The following is a 20,143-nucleotide window of genomic DNA, read 5'->3' as shown; positions in this document are numbered from 1 at the left end:
ACTAAATGCTTGGCTGGGCTTGCGGGCGTTTCTTCCATTCGAATGGGATTGAACAGCACGCGGGGCTTCTGCTTTTGGTGTGATTTGCCTGGGAAATCCTGCTCAGCCGCTGACACCTCAGGTTTCAGGTATCGAGGTTAATGTGAGTCTTCACATCACATCCACACAAGAGGAGTAATTAATCTTTGGTAATTTACCAACAGGAAATTTCGAGGTGGTTTCTGAACAGAAGTTGAATATGTATGTATTACTTGGAGATGACAAAGTACAATGTATTTCGTATGTATGTATGTATGTATGTATGTATGTATGTATGCATGTATGTACAGTATGTACTACGAACATATTGAGGATCATGGTATAATTGCTGTGAGGGAAATATAATAAATTAATAAATTATTATATTTGTTGATTTTCAATACTAGTATAATTTTTCTTTTCCTTTTTACATATTATATTCTTTTCCCATAACTCTCTCAAAAAAAATTAATTCAACAACACCCCCTCCTTCGCCACGATCCGCCCACACCCGCAACGGCCAATACCAAACGGTAGGCAATCAGTCGCTCTTGTCCGGAAGAACCCCTCGTAAGGCGATGATTGGTTCGTAAGGCGCAACGTCAAGGACCTCGCTCAGCCCCAAATTGCCCGCGCCTCCATCTTCAGGCTTAGTCTCCCCGTTATCGCCAAACCTCAACTCACTTTTAGTTTTCTCTGTTGCATCAATCATCATTCTCGCTCCCCGTTTCAACCCCTCCCCTCTCCACCTCCACCGCCGCCTCTGTCATTCGATCTACCGCCGACCTGTGTTCCCGATCTTTCGACTGCTGTCTAGTGTGCGGTCTGTGGACAGCGGTGGATGCGCACGCCGCGAATTACCTTTTAGGCTTGTCCTGATCGGCCGTTTTGCTCCCAGAGGCGTGTACTGTCAGCTCCCTTTCTTCCTCAGTACACGATGGGTTCCAACCTGCCCGCGTAAGTCTTCCCCGGCTGCTCCTCCCACCCCCAGAGAACTTCTATCGCGTGGAATGAGCAAAAGGTCCGATGGCGAGAAACCTAGGGAGTGCTAACGAATCAATGACTTTTAGCCAGCCGAACCTCAGGGTTACAAGTAAGACATCACCGATCCTATTTTTCTATCTAGGGATGGAGGACAACTGCCCAGCATTTTTCATATCCATATACATCTGTTTGAACATTGACGAGTGAAACTGACGCTCTACCTCTCATTAGTTATCGCGGCGGATGGACTATACAAGCGCGATGTCTTCCGTATGTCCCGCATCCCGACCATCATCTAACATTTCTCACTAATCCATCCCCTCTCTGTTCAGGGTTTCCCGATCCTTTCGCTGTGGCCACTGTTGGGGGCGAACAAACCCATACAACCTCGGTGATTAAAAAGACATTGAACCCTTACTGGAATGAGATGTTTGATTTGTATGCTTTCCCGGTCACGTTTCGACCTCCCCATGCTGATCAGTTGCAATACAGGCGAGTCAACGAAGATAGCATCCTTGCCATTCAGATCTTTGATCAAAAGAAGTTTAAGAAGAAGGATCAAGGGTTCCTTGGCGTGATCAACGTGCGGATTGGTGATGTGATAGATTTGCAAATGGGTGGTGATGGTACGAGTGAACCGCCGTCCTCAAACGGTTCCCCTCTGCATTTGGGCGTGTCTCGGCTGACTTATCTTGTTCCTGTTCTTGTACAGAAATGCTCACTAGAGACCTGAAGAAGTCCAACGACAACCTTGTTGTGCATGGCAAGCTCATCATCAATCTGTCCACCAACCTGAGCACACCAAATACCAACCAAGCAAATGGCTTACATCGATCACACATGCAGCCATCGACTTCCAGCGGGCTTGTGCCACAGGTGTCGGCATCGACTCCACATCCATCTCCCGGCCCAAGTCAAACTGATCCGACTGCGTCAAATCCGTCTCTCCACCCTCAGCGTGCCCCATCGACTACTAGGCCCAACAGTACAGTAGTCGTACCTACTAATGGAGCGGTCGCTCCACCTAATGGTCAGCAAGGCTCTCGTACAAACCTCAGTTCGTTTGAAGATAGCCAAGGACGCCTGCCAGCCGGCTGGGAGCGACGAGAGGATAACTTGGGGCGGACATACTATGTGGATCACAACACGCGGACCACCACTTGGACCCGGCCATCGAGCAACTACAATGAGCAGACGTCACGTACACAGCGGGAGGCCAGCATGCAGCTTGAGCGGAGAGCCCACCAGAGTCGCATGCTTCCAGAGGATCGTACCGGTGCGAACTCACCCAATTTGCAGGAGAACCAGCAGCAGGCCCAGACCCCGCCGGCCGGTGGCAGCGCCAGTGCTGTCTCTATGATGGCCACGGGAGCGACCACCGCAGGCACTGGCGAGCTTCCGCCAGGATGGGAGCAGCGGAGCACACCCGAAGGGCGACCATATTTTGTCGACCACAACACTCGCACTACGACATGGGTGGATCCCCGACGACAGCAGTATATCCGGATGTATGGCCAGAATGCTAATGGCAATAACACTACCATCCAACAGCAACCGGTGTCCCAACTGGGGCCGCTGCCCAGTGGCTGGGAAATGCGTCTGACGAATACAGCCCGTGTGTACTTTGTTGATCACAACACGAAGACGACTACGTGGGACGATCCCCGCCTACCGTCGTCGTTGGATCAGGGTGTCCCGCAGTACAAGCGCGACTTTAGACGTAAACTGATCTACTTCCGGTCACAACCCGCTTTGCGAATCATGTCCGGACAATGCCATGTCAAGGTACGGCGTAACAACATCTTCGAGGACTCCTACGCCGAGATCATGCGGCAGAGCGCTTCGGATCTGAAGAAACGTTTGATGATCAAATTCGACGGTGAGGACGGCCTGGATTATGGCGGTCTGTCCCGGTGAGTATCCCCGCAAAATATAGTCGAGACGTGCTCAGTGCTAATTCTTATTAGTGAATTCTTTTTCCTTCTCTCTCACGAAATGTTTAACCCCTTCTATTGTCTTTTCGAATACTCCGCACATGATAATTATACCCTGCAAATTAATCCTCATTCGGGTGTCAATCCGGAGCATCTGAACTACTTTAAGTTCATCGGACGTGTTGTTGGATTAGCCATCTTCCACCGCCGTTTCCTTGACTCATTCTTTATTGGAGCGTTCTACAAGATGATGCTCCGAAAGAAGGTTTCGCTGCAAGATATGGAGGGCGTTGACGAAGATTTGCATCGCAACTTGGCGTGGACCTTGTACGTTCTTATAGCCTCTCTGTCGCTAGGTACATATCTGGAGCTGATACTGACCGTTCATAGGGATAACGATATCGAAGGCATTATAGAATTGACGTTCTCAGTTGATGACGAGAAGTTCGGAGAGCGCCGCACGATCGATCTTAAGCCGGGTGGTCGGGATATACCTGTTACTAACGAGAACAAGGGGGAATATGTTGAGTAAGTTCGGATTTCAAAGGATAGGCGAGATATTAGGAATTAACGAGGAGTTAGGTTGGTTACTGAGTGGAAGATTGTGAAACGGGTTGAGGAACAATTCAACGCTTTCATGTCAGGCTTCAACGAGCTGATTCCTGCTGATTTGGTTAACGTCTTTGATGAACGCGAGCTAGAGCTGCTGATCGGCGGTATCGCGGACATCGACGTCGATGATTGGAAGAAGCACACCGATTACCGTGGCTACCAGGAGTCGGATGAGGTGATCCAGAACTTCTGGAAGATTGTCCGCAGCTGGGATGCGGAACAGAAGTCTCGTCTGCTCCAGTTCACCACTGGTACATCCCGTATCCCGGTTAACGGATTCAAGGATCTGCAAGGCTCTGACGGACCGAGACGGTTCACCATTGAGAAATCTGGCGATCCGGGGGCACTGCCCAAGTCTCACACATGGTATGTTTTTTTCTTTATCTTTTTCTTTTCTTGCCCGGCATATGGCAGTTAGAGAATGGTTTGCTGACTATCTTTTTTCTTTTCTTTTTTCCCCTTTAGCTTCAACCGTCTGGATCTTCCTCCGTATAAGACCAATGATGTGCTCGAGCATAAACTCTCAATTGCTGTGGAGGAGACATTAGGTTTCGGACAGGAGTAGATGCTGATTTTCATGGATTCCGAGACAAAGATATTTTGCATACGAGTATAATAATTCCGCCGTCGCATGCTGCGCGAACGGCATGCAAACCAATGCGATTGAGAGGGCACATACGCACCTTTGTGACCCTTTGGCATCCCATATTCCCCCTTTCGTTAGTGGTCTTCGTCTTGTTGTTGCATGCGGCTTTGGAGCAGACTATATGATTTTTCTTATTTTTCTACTTTCGTTACTTTCATTGTGGTGGCTTTGTATATATTCTGTATTATTGTCCTATGGAGAACGAGCTGACTCCATTTTGAAGAATTCTGATTTCTTCCTTCTCTATTTCTGTCTTTCTCTCGATTTGAGGAAAGCTTTTTCGTATTCTTTTTAGGGTTTGCGCTGTCCTATGGTGGCATGTGACCCGTCCAATTGGATACATGATACATCAACGACCTTGCCAGACCTCGATTCAATAGACCTTTCGAATACTTAGCCATTGGATATCAGATAATTCGCCCCTCGACATGGTGCTTCACAGCTAGGAGGAAGAGGAATCCAATCAAATGGGAAAAGGGAAGAGAGGGGATATGTAGGTAGTCCTTGCATCTTCCTAATCGGACCACGTTCACACCCCATCCGCTAGTTGATATCACAATATCCCCGTTTCATTGACAGTATATTAACACCGTATTGAATATAAAACCACCCACTAATAAACCCAGTCAGCGGTGTGGACCATTCACATCACTCAATGTGAATCAATCTCTCGGGGTGGCTGATATAGTTCGATGCAACGCCGGCTATTCATAGAATCCACCCTTTCTCCTCTTTGGCCGGTTTTATGCAGACAGTCACGCTCATATTATCTTTGACCATCAGGAAAACCCCTGTGTTTTAATTTAAAAGCTTGGCTGTCCCCTTCTCCTTACTTTTTTCCTTTTCTACGTTCTTCTCCTTCTCCAAGGCTATCCGGCGGCTACATTTCCTCCGTACCCTATACCTTTTTTTACCCTTAACTCTCCATTCGACAGCAAAACCAACGTAAACATGCATCTCGCACTCGCCACAACTCTCCTATTAGGGTCTCTTCCCTTCTTCGCCGTGGCACAGTCTACGCAGGCGGCTGCCACTCCGGCAACAACAACAACTTCAACGGATGCGAAGTGCGCTGCGCAAAAGTATGCCATATAACCCTCTCCCGTCTGGACCCCCATAGTAACAATGCCCGTTCAACCAGTATCGTGGACGATTGTCTACAACGCATGGGGGATCAATTAAAGACTTGTGGCCCGAATGAGTGGAAATGTCTCTGTGAGCAGCAGGGCAATGTGGTTACGTGGGTTTCGCCTCTTTCCTTACCCTCTAGTCCTGGCAGAAACAAACATATACTAATACATCTAAATGTACGATAGATGCTACAACAACTGCCCTGGTTCCGCAGCCGCCGGGCCTGAGAAGCAAAAGGAAGAAACCTACTGTAATGCCGCAAAGACGCTTCCCTCCTCTTCCACGAAGATTGCCACGACGTCGACTTCCGCAGCCTCTTCGACCAAGAACAGCAGTACCTCTACTGCAGCTAGCTCGACCAGTACGTCCAAGGGTGCAGCCACTCTTCCCACGGCGGCATTCGGTACAGTTGAGGGCGGGCTGATGCTTGGTGTCATGTTGGGTGTTTTGGGAGTTTGATTTGTTCTCCATCGAGTTGAGTAAGGGTGGTATCTTAATAGCAATCTTTCTTCTGTCCATTCTTGATGTGTATGTTCTTAATGTTATTTAATGTGTGATTGGAGGTTTCATGTATGGCTGACCACTTTCTGTTACTTATATGGATGTACCTGTGCTTCGTCTAGTGATAGAAGTATCTTTTCATATCCAATTTATCTTCAATCGGAACTCTTAATCTGTATATGATGATAAATGCGTAGAGTATCCTATAAAACACGATAGCGCAGCCAGAAAGAGATCCCTAGAGCCGTCCGCAAACATATTCCGCTTGCCCCTAAAAGCCCACATAATCTCCCCAGTCCCGCTAACACAAGTGACGGTATGCATATACCGGGACGAGATCAGATAGTGCCCATTCGCATGCTTATCGACGCTGTTGATATGGAAGAAGTCATCAGGCATGAGCACTGGAATTACTCGTCCCCTTGCCGGCTAGGGAGAGTATCTCTCCTCAACACCGTAGTGCTCATTCGCTCACTATTCGAACAGTTATTCCACGGTCTTGATATCGATCTCCTGGACTATTCTGTCGTAGATCCATCCATCCACTGCGCGCACCCTCCCAACAACGCCCGTCAGAGTGGCCGAACAGATCTCGTAAACGATCATCCTCTCCCGCCCAAAACGTCAGATAATCCTGCCCCCGATACTCCTGTACCCTAAAGCCTATGATCATCCCGAACCGCTTCTCCATATATTCTAGCTCACACCGTTTATCAAAGATCAGGGGCCTCGGGTGGGGGTAGAAGTGGCCGCGCGGACTGAGATGTACTTGTCTTCGCAGCGGGGTTCCCATTTTAGAATGTTGGGTTTGGGGGAGGGGGTGTCCGAGGCCGAAAGATTGTATTTTGTTGTTAGGTGGAGGCCTTGGAGGCGTAGCTCATAGGTTAGGGTTGACCAGGTGTGAGGGCTTTTATAAGGAGGGTGAGACTGAGGATGGTTAGGGTTAGGAGGAAGGGCATTTGGGGTGGCGATTATGGGGAGGAGTAGTGGTTGTATCATGTCTGATTGATTGTTTGGAGGTGTCGATGGTCTGGCCATTGGGGATTCTAGTTTACGGAGGTTTGGGTATATCAGGTTAGGGTTCACTACGAGGATTTGTCTACGAGGCGCAGTTCGGAGAGGGGTAGGGATAGAATTATTTGGAACGTTGCAGTTATGGTAGATAGAGTGAGTCTACATAGGAGAAAGGAGAGAAATCACTGATGCGTTCCCACTTGGAGTTTGTGGTGAATTCATCACCACGGACGCAAAGTGAGTGACGAGGACCGCCAAGAGGGATGCCACAATGTGGGGATTCTTCCGCCTATAGCACTGCTGTTGGCTAGAGGTGTGGCCCCGGTGTTATCGGGCCCGCTTGAATAGCGCCAACGGAGCTAACCAAGCATTGAGGAGACGTCAATTGATCCTCTTTGGTTGGATTTAGAGGTAGCTTGGGTCGTGTGGAGGTAGTTCATTGGCCCTACTAATCTATGCTGGAGAATATTTGCTTCTAGTCCGTACTGACGAGGTAGCTAAGATACCCATTAGTACGTTTTACAATTTCGAAGTTGTAGCCCTAGACATGCTTAGCACTGCTAATCTAATACTGGGTCACATACAAGTACAATTGGATATCACTGTGAACAGTTACGAGACAAATCAAGTCTTCTTCTTCTTAACATCCCACTCCCCCTTCACTTTCTCCCCCTCATAGCGCTTCCTCTTGATGTTAGGATTCGCCTTAGCCTCACGCACGTCCTCATCCGCCGGAATCAATCCCTGATTTTCCAGCTCATGTTCCTCCAGATACCCGGAGACGTCAATATACCTTAGGACATAAGCCACCTTCTCGACATCCGCACAAGAAACAGCCTCCTCCCCAGCTCCAGATCCATTCAGCCGGGTCCGCAAGTCAGTCACAGCAGTCCACAACATCTTATACTCCGCAAGGTCATATTTAACATTGAGCTCCCCATTCGGCCGCCTGAACTTGGCCGCCCTCTTCCTCACCTCCCGCTTCTCGCACTCCTCACTGTCCTGACCGAGCTGGGTCCTCGGACGCGGGAACTCCCTCATACACACCCAGAGATACGAGTCGTCGCTGTAAAACGGCTCCTCACGCCCAGGCCCACAGCTCGTCCCAACAGACAAAAGCAGCGACGCGGTAGCAACACCCACACCACGAAGCGGTTTCACCAGATTCTCCAAGGCTGTTTTGGGAAACCCAGCATCTTGACCAGCAAGCGCAGTAGCAAAGGCATCAGAAGTAGACTTCCGAACCGTTTCGCCCTGGTTCTTCTTCACCATACCCAGCAACGTAGGCCGGAAGATCCCATGTTTCCTAAATGACCCCGTTAACGACGACTCAAATCAAGTCCCCAAAGGTTAAAAAGATTAAAACAAACATACAGCTTCCACTCAACCAACCTGACCACCTCCTCCTTCTCCAAAAACACCCCACCCTCAGAAGCCCTCCCTTGCACGACCCCAGGAAGCTCCTCGTACCGAAAAGCATCCAGAGCCCGATACGCCTCTACCTCCGACTCAACCTGGGCCTTCTGCTTGTCGTCGATCTCCGGGGTGCCGGGTTCCGAAGCAGGGGTCTGTCGAGCCCTTTTCGCCCCCTTGGCTTTGGACGAGATGACCCGGTCTGTGGCTTTGCGGCGTGTTACGGCCTCCACCGTCGCTGGGTAGTAGTCTAGAAGTGCTTGGAAAGTGTCGCCGGTGATGTGCCGGGGGTCGAAGTTGTGGTCTAGGTCGCCTCCCATTTCTTTTTATTATTATTTTCAGTCCCTTTCTTGGTCTTACTTTGGGTGGGATGTGTGGGTAATTGAAGGGGAGAAGAGAGTAAGTAGTAGACGGTGGTTTGCAATTCGTCGACGGCTTGAGTTTGCGGTAAGTTTGGTATTCTGCGGTACACTTTCCGTACGCATGTACTACTGGAGCTACAGTATATGTACCGAGAGTACATTGAACTACTCCGTAGAACAAGAAGAAATTGGATATTGAAGAACTAGGACTTTTCATCCTCAATCCTTTTATTGGTTGATTATCAAGTACAGCGAATCATCCATATAAGTAGAGAATCGTCAGAGTTGAATCCGTAAACAAGCGCCAGAAAACGCTCAACTGCAACGTCTCGCATCGCACAAAAACAATAAAAAAAAAAGAGTAATAAGAACTCGAAAACATGCATCCCACTAAGAATTATCCTCCAGGCTGAACTGGATCATGGCAGCCACGGTCCCCATGTAAACACAAGTTGTAAAGGCCTAGAGTCTCAGACAAAAACACCCATGGAGAGATGTATAGGATTACAACAGACGAGAGGACTAGCCCCTGCGAGTATGGGATAAGAGTAGAGAAAGAGAGAGTATGAAGAAAAAAAAAGTCTATCACATTTATTGTCCTCCACTAGGCTTTCGCTTGTGGTCCTTCTTCCTTTTCGCAGGACTAGTGTCGGGGCTGGCAAAGCTCACGCGCTTCTCATCCTTGCCACGGTTCAAGGATACGATCGACGCGGAGAGAAGCCCATCTTTCTTCTTCGAACTACCGCGTCCCAGCGGCTTGGAGAAGGATGTCGAAGGGTGAGCGGCACCAGTCATGCTGGGGTCGGATTTGGGATCGCTGGTCGTCGTGGAGCCGGTGGTGTCTTCGTCGTCTTCCACATCAATGTGACTGAAGTCTTCTTCGTGATCCCCGGCCTCGGATGAGCTAGGACCCGGACTATCCGAGTCCGACGCAGCTTCATAGTCGTCGTCGTCGCTCACCAGACTCGGAGCCTGGTTCGACTCGACTGTGTTGGGACTCAGGTTGGCCGACCGATCGACACCGTCCACTTCACGAAGGTCGTCGACCACCGATGATGGGGGCCCATACGGCGATTGATAGGGCGCGGGACGCGGTGGCGTGTGGGTTTCCAAAGTGAGGGGCTTATGACTCGTCTTTTCCACCCCCTTTCGGCTCCCCGGCGGCCGCGTCCCAGTTTGTGGAGCTGTTGTCCGCATTGGTTGACGGCCGATACGAGCTTCAGCTGGCTTTTCGCCGTGACTCACGTCAACCGGCGGTCGCGCCGGCTCCACGTCCGATTCGCCTTCGTCAGATGAGTATGCACTAAGGTCGATGGGGGTCTTCGCCTCCCCGACCAGTCGGTCCAAGTCGAGTCCAACACCCTTGAGCTGCATTAATGATGACAGATGAGGGGTAGCGGGTGAGCCCATGAAAGAATCATCCGCTGGCTTCGCAGTCGCAGGTGTATTGCGCCCACTAGGAACATGATGAGCAGACGGACGGGGTGTTTCCACCACGGAGGACGCCTGCCGGCTAGAGACCGACCGATTTCGGGGCGTTGCATTGTCGCCGGAGGCTTCCGACGCGGAAGGTGCCTTGGAGGACGACTCAATGATGTGGGCCGATCGAATGAGCGGATGAACGTAGCCTGCCGTGGCAGTACTGGAGGTGTTATTTTTGTCCCCAACGATCGCACCGGCTTCGTCCACCTCCACAGGCTCTCCCGACGCTACTGCGGCTGCATCGTGACTGGCAAAGTTCCTATTATGGGCAATGCGGCAATGGTTAATGAATCCTTGCGTGCTGGAGAAATTGTCTCTTCGACAGTCCAAGCAGACAAGTTTGACCAGAACCCCATCCGACTTTCGCCGGATGATCATCGGGCCTGCTTTCTCCTTTGGCGGGGGATAGCCATTTGGCAATGATTGCAACTTCATGCTACCGGAGCCCCTCTGGAGGCGAGATTTGCTAGCCCAGGAACCACCTTCACCACCAGAATTTCCACGCGTCGAACGACCCTCCAGCGGAGTACCGGGTGCGCCAAATGCTAGAGGGGTTGCCGACTCGAGTTCACCTCCATCAAAACGAGGGTCGGGGAGTAACCACCGGGCATAGTGGCGCGTGTAAGGGCCATCCGTTACACCCCACGGTGCCGGGGAGAGCGGTGGAGGTCCATTTCCAGGAGCCAACACCGCCATTCCCGTCCCGTTGCTGACCGCTGGACTCGTGGCATGCGACCCAGGATACGGAATCTCGGCGCACCTTCGCAACTGTTCCAAGGCGACTTGACATTTGGCGATCTCTTGGTCGATCAAGCGTAGTTCATTGTGCTTCAACAACACCTCCAAGCTTAACTGAGCTTCCAAGGTCTCGCGCAACTGGTCCACATTCACTTTGCGCGGCGTGGCGTCCTGTTTGGCGGTTGGAGACCCTGACGGGTCCGAACTCTGGCGATGCGTCGGATTGGACGGAGTGGTTGGTTGAGATACGCGATCGCTAAGTGAAGTCGGTTGCTGCGAGGCCGTATTCGCACCACTGACGGCTAGAGATGAGTTTTGGTCGATCGCGACCGGATTACCAGGTGTATCATCTGCGCGCAACTTCGTTGCGACCGGGGCATCTTGACCGGCGATCGAATCGCTTGAATCGGAGCGCTTGCGCTTCAACTGGGGCAGCGCCAGGCTGTTCACGCCTGGCGCCGCGCAGCGTGGTGAGGTCGCGAGCATTTTGAGCTCCTCAGCCATCACCTTATTCCCCCCAATAGCAGAGGACCAAGGAAGAAGCCGAAACATGCCATGCGAGATGTGTGCAAAAGGGGAGAGATAAGCTGTTCAGATAGGAAGGCGACTGGTGAGAGATGCGACACGTCCCAAAAGCGGAAGTAGGGGAAAAAAAAAAAAAAAAAAGAGAGAGAAGAAAAAGGACAGTTCAAAGGTGAGCGATTAGATCATGCACCAGTGCATGCGAAGGCGATCTAGATCTGGGGGGAAAAGATGGAGAGGTGGAGAGTGAGGCGTAGAGTCCGCAAAGGAGTGGACGTTGCTGCCGATCGTGTAATCAGGCGTTGTTTGCGACCGGCAGAAGCTCAGCAAGGGGGGAGGGAGAAAGGGGACGGACAGAATCAAGCCCAACCAGAAACACCGAGTGTTAGGAGCGGAATCACCATGTACAAGTAAAGGATGATAAGGTTGGGGGTTTGAAGTCAGCAGAACGGGAGATCGTTTCTTTTTTTGTTCTTTTCTTCTTTCTTTTAGATTGAATTGAATTTTCGAAGGCTGAGATTGAGAGTGAAAGCCAAGCTAAGCAAAGCGAACACAATAATGACAGATAACAATGCTATGAAGAGTATGGAGGGATAGAAGTATGCAGTGTATCCGTGTAGTACTGCCCCAATAAGTCCCACGGAAAGGATCCACGGGCTATTGTATTGGTAAAAAAAAACTGGAGGCAAAAAGACAAAACCCGGTGGTGGCGTAATCTATTAATAATAAAACACGGGAATAGGAACAGGCAGCAAAGAGTGATGAGGAAGGAGATAATATTTCTCCTCTCTCTCTCACTCACTCACACACTCTCTGTCTCTTTTTGCTTTTTTTTTGTTTTGTCGGTTTCAAACCAGTTCACAAATTTTGATACAGAATGGGGCAGAAAATCCGAGCTAACATGCAGCTCTAGTCAGAAATTAGGAGAGAGGGGGGCGAAAGTGGAAAAAGAAAAGTAAAACAACAACTATATAGAACGAGGAAATCGGAGGAAAAAGGACGGTGAAAAAAAACCAGGTAAAGTATTGATGAGATGGAAGATTGTAGTCCGGCCAGTGACCAAAATCCTTTGAAGGGGAATGGAGAGAGAGATGAAGCTTGAGAGAAGGGGAGAGAAGTGGAAAGAATCTGGAGAAGGGTGGAGGAGGAATAGATAGTTAGGAGTAGGAAAGATAGAGAAACGATGGGAGGGGCAAACCAGATGGAAGTCCAAAAGAGGAGAGGAGAGTGAGAGAGACAATCTTTACTTCTTGATTTTAGTACGACGGACTTTCATTGCACTGCACAGCTTAGTATTCTATCTCTCTGTTTGCATGGGGTAAACATGTAAGAGCCTGTACCGAGTTATAAAACGAAAGCAAAAGTACCTCCTGTTACTCGTATTAGTTATTACGATTATTATAATATATAGATATTGAATCACGGATCTTTCTTATTTTCCTTCTTTTATTTTTCTCAATTTTTAAGGCCTTCGCGAGCTCTGATTGAGTAACTAGGAATTGACTTCCCTGTTGCAATGCCTGTTTTAATCACAATGACACGTCAAATCAGCTCTCCCCCAGTGGGTCCATGATGTGATTTGGGGGCCTGGATGCGTCCATGGCTTCTTTCGGTGACGGTATTTACTGTTCTGTATGGTACTTTGTCTGCTTCTCATCTACTTAGTACTACTAACTATCGTCTTCGGTTTGTACTGTACAACTTTCCCTAAAGTAAAAAAAAGAGTAAATTAGTGAACTTTACCATCTGTGAACAGTCCTACCTTTCATGCGCTTGTAGTCGAAGTGTATATGTACTAGATCATTGGGTATTGCAGACTTGTTAATGCCCTAAATCAAACGGTAAGAAGATAATAAATAATAAATCACAATAATAATAGATGGATCACAGCAGATATTGCTCAAATAGGAATGATTAGAGTTAAACTTGGAAGTACTACAAGTGACAATCCAATTATCATTTGGACAGTGCCATGGAACCCGTGAGAGTGGTTATGGTTCCTCGATGACTACACATCATGACTACTATATACCTACGATTCCTGGACCAGCCCGTGGTTCGCTAGCTGCCTAAATTGGGTAACCACTACACTGACAGTGCCTGAGGTACGAACGATTACATCATTACATAAGGTCATCCCTTGCCTTTATCGGGGTTCTTTGTTTAGTTGTCGTATTAAGACTGGACATACTATACAATTAGCACATAATCATCACTGAGTATCTTCACCCCCACCCTTCTGGATCCTGATCAAGAGTCTCTTAATGGATGACTCTCCGCTGTACCAATGACCCTGACAGGGTCTATTCTCTTGAGTATACCAAGGCTATGGCAAGAGGTAGGTCTTCACTCTTGTGGAACCGCTCTTATAGGGACACCCCTCAGGTGAACAACGGGGAAAGATCTCAGAATGTGATCTCCAAGAGCGAAATGAAGGCCTCCGCACCCCACAATCACGGTTTTCGGCAGGCTCACACGAGACCACCAAGTGGACTGACTCCCTTATGGCTATGAAGAATCCTGTGGGGTTGCAGAATTGCTTTCTGCTCCACGCTTTATCCTAATTGGGTACTTTTCAATGCCCCCAACGGCCTATTGCGGGATACGTTCTCTACATTGTTAGATTGTGCAGATTACCTCAAAACACAGCACCCGGACACGTCTTTGCCCGAGGTGTTTTTCATTTGCCCACTAGGGTTCACGATGAGACGATCAACTTCGGAAATTCCTGTATGACTCGGCCTATGCTCTCTCGGCGCGAAGAAGGGCTGATGGCAATTGTTTGGCCTATATTAAACTGAGGATTGCTAATTGAGTCTTGCAAAATGTGAGGAGCTATAAGCGGCAAGAGAGCAGAGTTAAGAGTTGCTGCAATCATAATTGTCTCTTGAACATGCACGTGTCACCATCGCTTCTCATTACTCTGGGATGTCTTTCATCCGCTTTGGCAGCCCCTCATCCCAGAGTCCATAGCCCTGAGTATGTCAATTGGACAACCTATAAAGCTAACGGAGTGAACATCGGAGGCTGACTCGTCCAAGTGTCCACGATAGACAGCCACTTTTGGGGGGCATACTCCGGCGGAGCGGACGATGAATGGGGACTCTGTCAAAACCTAGGGCCCCGCTGCGGTCCAGTCTTGGAACATCGATATGCGACCTACGTCACAAAGAACGATATCGATAAGCTGGCCAATGTTGGAGTGGAGATCTTGCGGATTCCAACGACATACGCCTCCTGGGTCAAAGTTCCTGGCTCCCAGCTTTATTCGGGAAACCAGACTGCCTACCTCAAGCAAATAGCGGACTATGCGATCACCAAATATGGAATGCACATCATTGTGGATGTCCACTCACTTCCCGGTGGGATTAACGGCCTCACGATTGACGAGGCGACTGGCCACTGGGGCTGGTACTACAACGACACCGCATTCGATTACTCCATGCAAGTCGTCAATGCTGTCATCTCCTTCGTTCAGTACTCCGGCTCACCGCAATCTTACACACCATCGAGCCCATAAACCAACCCACCGATAAACCCGGATATGTCCGTCTTTGGAACCCCAGCGGCCCTCTCAGATCACGCAGCCGCCTGGGTGTTGAAATATATTTGCGCCGTCATCGACCGGATGGCATGCATCAACCCCAACTTCCCCGTCATGTTCCAGGGAAGCTTCAAACAGGGGCAGTACTGGTCCGACCAGCTCCCCGCCAATGCAAACTTGGTCATTGACGTCCACACCTACTATTTCGAACGCAATGTCACCTCGGAGAGCCTGCCGAGCCATTTGTACTCGGACGCGCGGGTGAAGGCTGGGGATGGCTAGTTCCCTGTGTTCACTGGAGTGGTTTATTCAAACGCAATCTCGCAACTCCTTCGCTCTTCGGGAGAGGAATCTGGATGCCGGCTTCGATGCCATGTACAAATATTCACATGGGAGCTGTTACTGGACGGCGAAGTGCTCGGAGAACGCTACGGTGACTGGGCAAGGATCCCAAAAGGACTACTGGAACCTTGAGTATTTCATCGACCAAGGGCGTATTGACCTGAGTAGATTTCATAATACGGAGTGAAATGATAAGTGCACTTGTCCTGAGGGCTGAGTGAATTCAAAGTCATTTGTCCATAAGACCTGTATACCTAAATAATAATGTTCATAAGATTCCCACCAAAACCAATCTTGCAATTTGACGCTCACTAAACAAGTAGCTGTAGCCCAATTTTGATCGCTATAACACAGGAAGCAAGGAATGTACAGCATACACAATTTACACGCACACACAAAAATAACTAAACCAAAGATGGAAAATGAAAGGCCGCCTTGTGATCGCTCATCAGACGAGACAATAATCTATCCACTACTTTTGCACCCTCGCACCCATTCATCCAATCCGCAAAAATATAGAGTCCATAAGTCGGTAGTCGGTGGTACCCATAACGCATAGAAATCGGCGTAGCGCAGCATCGTAGAAAAACAAGCACAGGCACGTGCCCCAATCAAGGTTGGGGGGGAGGAAAGCGAAGTCCAAAAAAACAGGAAGAACCAAACCCCACAAATGCAGGATTCTACTCCGTGAACCGGAGGATAAAGTTAACAATGATGGCAGCCAGTAAGGAGATCGCCAGAATGGTCGGACCGAATCGGTCGTCGATGCCACTCTGGCCGCGCTTCCGGATGCTGGCCGCGCGCCAGTGGAAGGTACAAAGGGCGTAGATCATGGCCGCCATGGCGATGATGGTGAAGAGGCCGGCGGAGATGCGGCCGACGCGGTCGCCGAAGTTCAGGAGACCGACGGCCAGACCGCCTAGGATGACAGTGAAGTTGAGCCAGGAGAGGAAGGTTCGCTCGTTGGCGAAGAAGACCTTGGGTTCGACACGGGTCGGAAGGGCGATACGCTTGCCTTTGGGGGTGGGGTGTTAGTTGGACATGGACTGCTGGAGAGGGATTGAATCCAAGTGATTCGTTCTTGATTCCTTACTGACCTGGGGCAGTCTGGAGAAGAGGTTGGCTCGACATTTTAGTTTGTGTGTGTGTGTGTGGGTACGCAAGGAGAGCGACGGGAGAGATATGAGCTACTGAGATGAATCCGGGGAGAGCTTGAAGGAGAGAGGATTTGTATACGATTGTTCCTAAAACAATCTCGACAGTCTCAGATTTAGAAAATACAATGGAAGGGATAGAACGACGCTCGGTTAAAGAAGGGGAAGAAAAAATAAATTCGAGACGCTTGGGGGGCTAAAGAGGATCGATACAGTTGCAGCAATCAGTCATTACTGCTAGTTATTTAAGCCAGGCTCAGTGCTTACCAGATTTAGCCTAGTGTGTGGCGTCGGCTTGGTTTCCGACAGTCCGCACGGTCCCACGTGCTTCAATTCGTCGCTGCTGTCATTGCCTGAGGTCCTGAGGGATTATCATTAATCCGTGTTTCTGTGGCGGTGACAGGCTAAGAAAGACGCTAGTATAAAAATGGCAAGTAGCTACTAAGCCAGCCTTGATATAGTATAGCGTGATGTGAGGATGATCCAACCATAGACCTTCAAGCCACAGGCATGACAACACGGTCAACTGTGCTCCTAAACATCCAGCAAACACGTCCTGATTGAACGAACCCCTTCTCTCCCTCGAATCTTGGAATCCCGCCAACACAGACACTTGTCTTATCCCTGCATACCTGTATACATTAGGTGAGTAATATTCTTCCACACTTTTAGTCCGTCAATTTGTCTTTTTGCCGACCCGGTGCCACACTCCCCCACAATCGTATCTTCAGATTCCTATCGACCTGCACCTGCCCACCATCGACACCGGCCCTTCTAGATCCCAATCGCAAAGCGGCCATGCTAACCCCTTAGATTTACCTTTGGGAACCCCCTCTTCCAGCCAAATACGCGATAACTACTCTTGCAATGGCTGTCGAGACTGCTCCCACTTCTTCGGTGCGTTTTCATCCTCTCCCGTCGCAAAAACGTCATTGTCCGCACCCGCTCGTCCATTAACTCGGTCCCCGCTAACATATATTTCCCTTTCACGCTCATAGCCCGTGCCCATTGCGGACCTCACCAAGATTGCTTCCGAGGTACGTTCCATCATCCTCCCCTCTACCAAGTCTCGGTGGACAAGAGTGCCTCTTATCGTCGGCTACAGCAATAACACGAACCTATGAACTAACTCTAACAAACAGGCCTGTGACTCCGCCCTAAACGGCGTCGAGGGATACGAGCACACCCAAGTCGGAGAATGGAACTCCCAGATCATTGTGTGTGCAACCGTATTATCAGGTATCTTACTGACAACCAACTAATTGCAACCACCCACTTTAGAACACCATCCTCAAAGCTCTCATCGCCGCTACCGCTCCGTCCGCCCCCTCGGCATCCGCCCCATACCGATTCACCGTGAACAGCACCATTGTGCAACAAGGCCTGATCGACAAGACTGCCGCTGCGGAGGGTGCCGCCAGCAACACCGGCAAGCGCGGGATGCATTCTGCCTCCGGCGCGTTCTGGGACGTCAACCGGGATGGAATGTGGACATTCAAGTACCCTGGTGCAGATGAACGGGGTCTGGATGTTGTTGTGAGTGTAACATGGTTCGCCGTCAACTAAATCTAAGCATTATCAAACTTGACGGGGGCAAAATGAAAGACAAAAGATTATTTGGTATATTTGGTGGTTCTTGTTGTTTTATTTTTCTATTGGTTTCTAAAGGCCCATGATTGTTCATGGTTTATTCTTTTTTTCCCGTTCGTTTCGTATTTTTTATTGTTGGTTTACCGTTTTGCTTTGGGAGCAAGGCGCCATGAGCCAGATGAGGGTTTCTGTCCTGTCGTTTGTTCGGATGAATTTTTTTCTCGGGTGAGCCTTATACCTTGTGTTTCTGATCATATCCATACATATGTAGAGAAATATAGAAAGAACTGTACAGATCGACTATTATACGTATATTCTTCAGTTCATATTGGATATACCACAAATCATACCCGAGCATGCCATCGACACGTAGACAGCCAAACTAATACAAGTGAGAACAAACAATCCTGAACTCCAATGCAGGAGGCATAATGCCCCCGTGCCTCCCCCAATCCCTGGCGCCATGCTAACCATGAAAGAAGTCTAACTAACAACCGACGCAACTGTGCTGACTTTGATACCCTGCGGATGCACACAAGATGTGCTCATCGAGGCTCAGAATAATCGTTCAGTGCAACACATACCGCTCCGCGATGATGTCCACTATACTGACGAATGACTTGGCCCGAAGCCAACTCCCATAGACGAGCATAATGATCGCTAGAAACGGTGACTAGGTAGGCTGAATCGGCGGAAAAGGCACAGTCCCACACCCATCGCTGATGGTTCGCTAGAGTGGTCTCTAGGTAAAGGGTATTTGTATTTGGATCGACTGGAGGACCATCGGGCTGTACGGGGAAGGTCTGCTGGGGCTCATTGGTGGGCGGCGGTGTTCCGTTAAGCAAGCTGAACGGATTGATGAAGTCGGCTCTTCCTTTTTCACTGCTAGGGGTATTAACCAGGCTTTCCGATGGGGCTGGAGAGGAAGGAGTTTCTTTAGGCTCGGATGTGGTGCTTCTGGCCTTGGCCTTGGCTGCTTGCGCGGCGGCTATTTTCGCCGGGGGATAGTCGAGATCGAGATTCCAAACTTTGGCGGTGTGGTCTGCTGAGCAAGTGGCGAGGTGTTTGACGTCCGGCGAAAGAAGGATCCGGGTGAGGTAGTCTTTGTGAGCTTGGAAGGTGCACATGGGGACGATGCGAGTTAATTCTGCATCTTGGACCATACGCCAGATGTAAACATTGCCCTAGCGAATCAATTAGTCTCGGCTCTCAAAGCGAATAGACGGACTTCTTGACATAACACAAAAAAGAGAGGAATGAACGTCGAATACCTTCTTATTCCCTGCGCACAGTAAGGATCCATCGCTTGCAACACTAACGCTTTGCACGGCAACATCATCCTCGGGAATCAGCTGGTGTGTGCAGACGCTTTCGCCCAGATCCCAAACCCGGACAATTCCGGCACGATCACCACTGATAAGTTCACCCTGATTGGGGTGAATAACAACATCATTGACGGGTGCCTTGTGGGCATAATTGCGCTGTAGGCTACCGGTGCGAGTGTCCCACACCTTCACCGTACCGTCTTCCGAGCTGGTGACCATCCACTTCCCTTCACAGTGAAATGCAACACCAGTAATATTGTTCGTATGGCCATCAAAGGTCATAACCGGGTTGGGATTAGTGGACTTGATGTCATATAACTTGACATTATTGTGACCGGCGGCCGCCAGGTAGCGCTTGTCTGGAGTAATACATAAGCGGTTTACTTGGGAGTCCGGATGCTGAATTGTCCGCGAGCATATCCCAGACAAAGCCTCCCAGAAACTACCATGAAGGGTTAGCGCGCTGAAGATAGAGGCGATCGTACAGCAAAATATGCGACTTACCGAATGGTGTGGTCATATCCAGCTTTCATAGTCAAGCGGTCAATTAGCTTCTACTATTTCGATGCCAATGCTGAATCTCAGCTTGTACTTACCCGTGCAAAGAATGACACTCATGTTGAAGATACGGAGAAACTAAAAGGGGCTGAAGAGAATTAAATATTAAAAACCCTTGGAGATTCCTTCCCCATTTACGGAAGAAAGTTGAATTGCTTCCTGCCGGCCTTATGCTGCGGCGCTTCTTGTCTGCCCGCCATCCCTGCCTGTTCTGAGCGCCCGGCACGTGAGCGGTCCTCGAGGCGGTGGGCGAGGCGGAAACGGACGAGGGAG

The 20,143-nt window shown here is 49.6% G+C and overlaps 9 protein-coding genes across 9 annotated transcripts; 4 read left to right on the top strand and 5 right to left on the bottom strand.

Moving 5' to 3' along the window:
- Positions 1-955: 955 nt before the first annotated feature.
- BDW43DRAFT_323527 (NEDD4 family E3 ubiquitin-protein ligase) lies at positions 956-4,817 on the top strand (the record flags this gene model as incomplete). The annotated part of the gene is made up of 10 exons (XM_032049762.1): positions 956-975; positions 1,089-1,111; positions 1,234-1,272; positions 1,335-1,440; positions 1,495-1,628; positions 1,715-2,915; positions 2,970-3,263; positions 3,327-3,464; positions 3,519-3,914; positions 4,014-4,817. The coding sequence occupies 10 exons, from the start codon at positions 956-958 to the stop codon at positions 4,111-4,113; spliced, it is 2,451 nt and encodes an 816-aa protein (XP_031894594.1). The 3' UTR covers positions 4,114-4,817.
- A 328-nt stretch (positions 4,818-5,145) lies between these two features.
- Positions 5,146-5,784, top strand: BDW43DRAFT_316554 (GPI anchored serine-threonine rich protein; the record flags this gene model as incomplete). Its single annotated transcript, XM_032048321.1, has 3 exons — positions 5,146-5,276; positions 5,336-5,434; positions 5,511-5,784. The coding sequence occupies 3 exons, from the start codon at positions 5,146-5,148 to the stop codon at positions 5,782-5,784; spliced, it is 504 nt and encodes a 167-aa protein (XP_031894593.1).
- A 492-nt stretch (positions 5,785-6,276) lies between these two features.
- BDW43DRAFT_293306 (uncharacterized protein) lies at positions 6,277-6,512 on the bottom strand. Its single transcript, XM_032043817.1, has one exon. It carries the CDS (start codon positions 6,497-6,499, stop codon positions 6,290-6,292), a length of 210 nt encoding a protein of 69 aa, XP_031894592.1. The 5' UTR covers positions 6,500-6,512; the 3' UTR covers positions 6,277-6,289.
- Positions 6,513-7,424: 912 nt separating this feature from the next.
- On the bottom strand, positions 7,425-8,228 carry BDW43DRAFT_293305 (uncharacterized protein). Its single transcript, XM_032043816.1, has one exon. It carries the CDS (start codon positions 8,110-8,112, stop codon positions 7,465-7,467), a length of 648 nt encoding a protein of 215 aa, XP_031894591.1. The 5' UTR covers positions 8,113-8,228; the 3' UTR covers positions 7,425-7,464.
- A 978-nt stretch (positions 8,229-9,206) lies between these two features.
- BDW43DRAFT_316552 (uncharacterized protein) lies at positions 9,207-11,321 on the bottom strand (the record flags this gene model as incomplete). Its single annotated transcript, XM_032048320.1, has 1 exon — positions 9,207-11,321. One exon carries the CDS (start codon positions 11,319-11,321, stop codon positions 9,207-9,209), a length of 2,115 nt encoding a protein of 704 aa, XP_031894590.1.
- A 2,929-nt stretch (positions 11,322-14,250) lies between these two features.
- On the top strand, positions 14,251-15,938 carry BDW43DRAFT_323525 (glycoside hydrolase superfamily; the record flags this gene model as incomplete). The annotated part of the gene is made up of 5 exons (XM_032049761.1): positions 14,251-14,336; positions 14,415-14,493; positions 14,530-14,829; positions 15,025-15,162; positions 15,203-15,938. The coding sequence occupies 5 exons, from the start codon at positions 14,251-14,253 to the stop codon at positions 15,428-15,430; spliced, it is 831 nt and encodes a 276-aa protein (XP_031894589.1). The 3' UTR covers positions 15,431-15,938.
- Positions 15,442-16,599, bottom strand: BDW43DRAFT_293300 (putative vacuolar transporter chaperon Vtc1). The gene is made up of 2 exons (XM_032043815.1): positions 16,341-16,599; positions 15,442-16,258 (listed from the first exon to the last, which is right to left on the bottom strand). The coding sequence occupies exons 1-2, from the start codon at positions 16,372-16,374 to the stop codon at positions 15,924-15,926; spliced, it is 369 nt and encodes a 122-aa protein (XP_031894588.1). The 5' UTR covers positions 16,375-16,599; the 3' UTR covers positions 15,442-15,923.
- Positions 16,600-16,930: 331 nt separating this feature from the next.
- BDW43DRAFT_293296 (dynein light chain Tctex-type family protein) lies at positions 16,931-18,327 on the top strand. Its single transcript, XM_032043814.1, has 4 exons — positions 16,931-17,294; positions 17,396-17,434; positions 17,540-17,614; positions 17,679-18,327. Exons 1-4 carry the CDS (start codon positions 17,265-17,267, stop codon positions 17,961-17,963), a joined length of 429 nt encoding a protein of 142 aa, XP_031894587.1. The 5' UTR covers positions 16,931-17,264; the 3' UTR covers positions 17,964-18,327.
- BDW43DRAFT_293293 (WD40 repeat domain-containing protein) lies at positions 18,328-20,017 on the bottom strand. Its single transcript, XM_032043813.1, has 4 exons — positions 19,909-20,017; positions 19,817-19,838; positions 19,259-19,754; positions 18,328-19,171 (listed from the first exon to the last, which is right to left on the bottom strand). The coding sequence occupies exons 1-4, from the start codon at positions 19,928-19,930 to the stop codon at positions 18,533-18,535; spliced, it is 1,179 nt and encodes a 392-aa protein (XP_031894586.1). The 5' UTR covers positions 19,931-20,017; the 3' UTR covers positions 18,328-18,532.
- Positions 20,018-20,143: the final 126 nt, after the last annotated feature.

Source organism: Aspergillus alliaceus (assembly GCF_009176365.1).
Source record: "Aspergillus alliaceus strain CBS 536.65 unplaced genomic scaffold BDW43scaffold_77, whole genome shotgun sequence".
NCBI classification, from domain to species: domain Eukaryota; kingdom Fungi; phylum Ascomycota; class Eurotiomycetes; order Eurotiales; family Aspergillaceae; genus Aspergillus; species Aspergillus alliaceus.
This window is presented reverse-complemented; position numbering and strand designations above follow the sequence as displayed.